Below are 6,037 nucleotides of genomic sequence, written 5' to 3' on the forward strand. Positions count from 1 at the left end.
TCACCTGGTCCACCACAAACTACGTATTGTTGTGCCAAGATTTGCGACTCACCTGGTTCATCGTGAAATACATGTTGCTCTGGCCGGAACACAGCCACACGTCGCCGAACAGCACGTCGGTGAGGATCACCTGACCTTCGTTGGACGTGACGTTGATGGTGAAGGGTCCGCGGGCGGCGACAGGAGGAAGTCTGAGTTTCCAGGCGCCGTGAGAGACCGTGGCGACGACAGGGGCGATGCTTGTATTTGCGGCGATGACTTGCGCAGTGACCTTGTCACCTTCTGTGTCGGCCGTGCCCCAGATGACGGCGCTGTGTGGGGCGCGCTGAAGGACCATGTGACTGCTGAACACAGACGCCAGCTGCAGCGCCCCCTGTACTGTGGAGGGACAAGTTTGGTTCGGTTTGTAGCATCGAGTATGTAGACAATAGAAACAAAACTTGTCACTCTGGGAGAAATGTAGGCGGGAGGTGAGAGAAAAGGCAGGAGCCATGATGAATGATGTTGACGGGGCATGTTCAGAGGTACACTTGACCGTTATTTCATTTAGCCACAAAAAGAAAAAGTTTCCGTTTAATCTTATAATCTGGACCCCGAGTAGCCCATTAGAACCCCTCGCCTCTACTGACCTCCACTCAAAAGTGAAATATAATCGTCACACAATTTGTACATTCTGACCAATGTTGGTTTCTATAGAAGCTTTATAAAGTGGAAACATTTTCTTTGAAAGTATGCGGGTTACATTTTAGAATTTCATCACCAAATTTTCGAGAGAAAAGACTACATTTGTCAACCATTGCATATTTCCATTTCTGGAGTGCGAAGTTTACTTACCATGATGTACACAAGAGATGCACACGAGACTTAACAGCAGAATTGTCTGCATTTTTGTCAGACTGCTTGAGCTCTCAGAGGTAAAACCTTGAACCTTTCGTCTCTACTACGCCCTGTGGAATTTATATTCCTGTGCCGACAAAAAATCTGAGTTATCAAAGCCCTACTTAGGGAGTCTGTATATCTTACTTAAAAGACCTTTCAACCTGGAGATTAAATATGTCTTAAAGGTTAAGTCTAGTCAAAAATGAAAATTTTTAAGACTCAACTTTGCTAACATGCTTACTAAATGCAGTCTTACCATTAGTCTTACCAAAATATGCTGTTTTTGTAAATTTAGGAAAATGTTTTTTGTTCACTTAATATAACATATTTATAGCCACAGCCAACCCAAGTGTAAACACATGCTAATTAACTGTCGCCCAATGTCCCTTCAGTAAAAATGACACATCGACCTGTTTGTCCAGATTAAAGATGTTCAAAACCTTGTATCTGGCGAACGGATGAGAGATGCTACTCAGAGTTTGGGAATCAGTATCTTATAGTGAAATAAACCAATTTATTTACAAAGAATTTTTCCTCTGTTTATCCTTTAAAAAGTAAAGTCAAGAGACCGACGGGCCCCGCCTTGATAGGGAGATCGTGATTGACATACTAAGTTCTCCGGTTCGAGAAATAATCAGATAAGGTACAAGTAACCTAGCGGGTCGACAGCAAACTGTAATCTTTTGTGCTCAGTACTCGTTTTAAGCTTTTGTGTTGTTGTTGTTGTTGTTGGAGCATTACATGTATTCTGGAGCATTACCGATTATTCCATGCCTGTCCACCGTCTACATCACTTGTTCAACTGTAGTGTCCACCAGGTTGCGCACTCAGCTCTCATACACAAACACAAGAACACAACACAAGAAACTGCACTATCTGATCTAATGAAAAAAAAAAAAAAAGAAGAAGACAAGTATTATAAGCACCTAAAAATGCTCTGGTCGACCTGAACATGGTACGTGCGCGTGAATAGATTACCTTCCAAAAGAACAAGGCCAGCGTTTTTGTCCAATATTCTTATCTTCACTGAAGCCCTATATAAACCTATAAACAGTGTAGCTCTTGTGCACCATTTTTAAATTCTAGAACTTGCTGAAGGACAAAATATATTTCACAGGTGTTTTTAACTTCTAGAGCTGAGAAGTCTGCACAGAAATGTGGGGAATCGTGCTGTTAAGTCTCTTGTGCATCTCTCCCTCAAACGGTAAGTGAACTCTACTGAGGGAGACAGTGAATAATAGATAAACGGAGTTTTCCTCTTCAAATTACTGAATATAATATACTTACATAATAAATAAGACATTTAATTAATAAGCAAGAAATATAGGCAATAAATAAGAAAACTAGTTAAACCTACTGTCTTGAATCCTCTACATCACTAACATTTTCTTGAGTACCGTTAGCTTCCCCTGCACATTGATCACCCCTTCCTCACTGTGTTGATAATGTTGTTTGACATATTCACTCCTTACAGTACAGGGGGCGCTGCAGTTGGCGTCTGTGTTCAACAGCCACATGGTCCTGCAGCGCGCCCCCCAGAAGGCCGTCATCTGGGGCACGGCCACCGTCGAGGGCGACAAAGTCACCGCACATGTCGTCGCCACAGGCGTGAACATCGCCCCTGTCGTCACTACCGTCTCTCACGGCGTCTGGAAACTCAAGCTGCAGCCTGTCTCATCCCCAGGACCCTTCACCATCAACGTCACGTCCAGCGAGGGTCACGTGACCTTAACCGACGTGCTGTTTGGTGACGTGTGGCTGTGTTCCGGTCAGAGCAACATGTATTTTCAGATGAGTCAGGTGAGTCACAGATTGAGTCCTAAGGGAGAGCCACAAGTTTGGTGATGAGCCGACTGAGGCTTTACTATGCTGGACATTATCAATCAATTGCAGATTAAGATATTAATTAAGCAAATGTATTTCAGCGGGTTAGATGATTAACATGCGTCATAGCAAGAAAGCACTAGGTCGACTGTCTGTCCCATATATCTCCCATTAAATGAATTATGTCCTTGGTGATGGAGAAGACGCTAGAACCTGTCTGACAGACCTGTACACTACGCTGAATACACGTGATCTTAGCGCATGCGCACGTGATGTGCAGGTGATGAACAACACCGCCGAGCTCCAGACCGCGCACAGCTTCCCGAACATCCGCTTCGCCAGGGTGGCCAATGTGGAGTCTGCCACACCCAGACTGAACACGTCTTTCAGTACACCCTGGTCTGGACCCCAGAATACCGGTAAGTGGACTGTGCCAGATAAAGTGAGTGGAGTGGACCAGATAATTGTACATAAAGTGGACCAGATAACATTAATAAATGGAATGGACCAGATTATAAATGTGCTGGACTAAACAGTATAAGCAAAAACAACATTAGTAAGGGTTTATTAATATTATTAAAGTACTTCGACGGACAGTTTTAATAAGTTAGCAGAATCAGATATTATAAATGCACTGGAACAAAAAATATTATGAAATGCAATGGGTAAGATGTTGGTAGTGTGTTGGGTCCTGTAATCTAATAAAGTAAATGGAGTGAAGCATCTTAACTGGGTGGACTCAGACAGCAGATAATATTAGAAATATTTAATTGGAAACCAGATAACACAAATATGTGTTATATTATTATTCGTTACTGAAGTTAATAATATCAATTAATGTTAATTTTTCTAAAATGTCAAACTGAAAAGAAAAATGAACTTTTATAATGAGAATTATCTTTTAGGTTCCTTTCCAAAAAGTCAGTAAAATATCAAAGCTCTAGTAAAGGGATCCTAAGACTAACTTGGAGATGTAACCAACAGTAAACTGTTGAAATCGTCCGTGATTTCAGCATCACTAGTAAGTACACACCTTGGACATCATAATATTTTTTTAAAAAAACCAACACGGGTGTGTTTGTTTCTGTAGCTGCTTTGCGATCATTTTCTGCTGTGTGCTGGCTGTTTGCCGAGTACTTGTACCCTCATATAAACCACCCCATTGGCCTGATCGAATCTTCATGGGGAGGAACAATCATCGAGGCCTGGTCTTCCCCTGAGGCCCTCCATACCTGCTCCTCCGGCAAAAAGCGGTGAGCAGCTCCAAGAAATGATGCATGTGGTTTATGTTGTGGTTGATGATGATGGTTGTGATGCTGTTTGTAGTGCTGTGTTTTAAGGGTACGAGTTGGGTAAGATTTGTCTCAGTTTCTACCAACCTAATATTTATTAATCATACAGGGCAGCGAACGATCACTCCGCCTTGTGGAATGGCATGATCACCCCTCTTCTTGGCACTACTTTGTACGGGGCCTTGTGGTACCAAGGTAACGAGGAGTTTCCAGATATCCTGATTTTCTCTCCTTTTTAGTTAACTATGAGTCTGTGTATAAACGTGACCTCACGAGTTTGACCTCTTTCTGTATATGATGATGTTTGTAGACGTGTATCTGTATACAGAAGGAGAATTCACCCAGACTTTGCGAAGTTCTACCTAGTCATGAGAAAAATAATTTGCCCTGCACTAGTCCTTTAAAACACAACAGAAACTTTCATCAGGTGAGTCCAACGCCGGCCACGCCTCAGCATATTCGTGTCAGATAAAAGCCATGATTTCAGACTGGAGGTCTACCTTCAACAATCGCTCCTTGGGCGAAACACCAGCCGACTTCCCCTTTGGCTATGTGCAGGTAACTTATTTACAAAATGTATAATTAAATGATTGATGACAATAATAGCTTTGTACACGACATGCACGACGACTAAGATGGTGGATTATAGATATAGATGGAGAGAGATATAAAAAAACAACCCATCGTGTAGAACGAATTGCTATGTGGAAATCCAGGACCCGTTTTCTCGTCCTCCTAAATTTTTTCATCACTTTTTTTGCCTTTATAATTACAGTTTCAGGGAAGGAGCAGGCTTGAAATACATTTGCAATTGTTTTTAAAATTTCGTATTTGTGTTCCATATTGCTTTTAGGAGGAGTATACATGTCTCCTACTTTTTCTTACATTAAAACGAGGGAAGGTGATGAGCAAAAAAAAAAAATCCTATTACCCCACAGAACTTGATTTCTATGTACACCTGTGGCCACACTCTCTCAGCTGGCAGGCAATGCAAAGGGCACCGCTGTCGGTTCTTTCCCAGATGAGAGGTGGGCGCAGACAGCCGGGTACGGGTACAGTCCTAACCCCACCCTTCCTAAGACATTTATGGCCGTGGCCATGGACCTGCCGGACTACAGTTCACCTTATGGGACGTAAGTAATGAACAACAGCAGTATTCGTGTCGAAGTCTGGAACCAGGATTTAAGAATGGAACTTAAACATTTGTTGTTGATTGAGAGGAAGACAAGAAATTTATTGACTCCGAGTCTTTTTTCCTTCTCCAATATTTGTTTCTTCTCCATGTTTTTTTTTTTTTTTTTTTTGGTGCATGTTATTAATATTAGCATGACACTTTTTTTTAAGAATCCATCCCCGCTACAAGCAGGACGTGTCACAGAGGCTGATGCTGGGCGCCCTGAATGTGGCCTACGGTCACAGTGATGTGGTCTTCCAGGGTCCCTTCCCCAGCAAGTTCCAGCTTGACACAGCGCACCACACACTCAACATTGAGTACGACAATGGGCGAACTCCTCTAGAGATCAGGAACAATACAGGTTTCGAGGTAATGTCATCACGAGGATCATCAGTCCCTTCACCGAGATAATGATAAAAGAAAAAGAGGAAGACATGTTTGTTTAAAGATATCGACATCCAGAACAATTTGTGTTTGTACTGATTTCATCTGATTTTTGATTCCCTTCTCAAGGTGTGCTGCAGTGCCGCGTCCGCCACAGCTTGCAATGATACAAGAGATCACTGGGTGGCCGCGCCAATCACAGTCCACGACGCCAGTCACGTGACTGTATCGACATCCGGCTGTGGGACAAACAAGATAACGGGACTGCGGTACGAGTGGCGAACGAGTCCATGCGACTACAAACGCTGTGCCGTGTACGGGGCACAGTCAGACCTACCTGCTCCCCCTTACATAACTCACACCCTCCCTCAGTAATCCTCTCGGTGCATGCAATCATACAGACCGCCATTTTGTAGTAGAAGTAATAATAAATTCTTCTAGAATGGCGCCACAGTGAGTCTCGATATACAAACTTACAAAATGA

The 6,037-nt window shown here is 42.9% G+C and overlaps 2 protein-coding genes across 2 annotated transcripts in view; one reads left to right on the forward strand and one right to left on the reverse strand.

Moving 5' to 3' along the window:
• LOC112565813 (sialate O-acetylesterase-like) overlaps positions 1-980 on the reverse strand; it is a 5,133-nt gene extending 4,153 nt beyond the window's left edge. The window contains exons 1-2 of the mRNA XM_025241618.1: positions 835-980; positions 53-378 (exon numbers count right to left, since the gene is read on the reverse strand). Of these exons, the coding sequence (XP_025097403.1) occupies positions 53-378; positions 835-886 (378 nt within the window). The 5' untranslated portion in view covers positions 887-980. The remainder of the gene's footprint in view (positions 1-52; positions 379-834) is intronic.
• A 942-nt stretch (positions 981-1,922) lies between these two features.
• Positions 1,923-6,037, forward strand: LOC112565814 (sialate O-acetylesterase-like). Its single transcript, XM_025241619.1, has 9 exons — positions 1,923-2,083; positions 2,354-2,679; positions 2,984-3,122; positions 3,794-3,956; positions 4,105-4,190; positions 4,423-4,553; positions 4,974-5,128; positions 5,340-5,538; positions 5,683-6,037. Exons 1-9 carry the CDS (start codon positions 2,035-2,037, stop codon positions 5,926-5,928), a joined length of 1,494 nt encoding a protein of 497 aa, XP_025097404.1. The 5' UTR covers positions 1,923-2,034; the 3' UTR covers positions 5,929-6,037.

Source organism: Pomacea canaliculata, linkage group LG6 (assembly GCF_003073045.1).
Source record: "Pomacea canaliculata isolate SZHN2017 linkage group LG6, ASM307304v1, whole genome shotgun sequence".
In the NCBI taxonomy this organism is placed as follows: domain Eukaryota; kingdom Metazoa; phylum Mollusca; class Gastropoda; order Architaenioglossa; family Ampullariidae; genus Pomacea; species Pomacea canaliculata.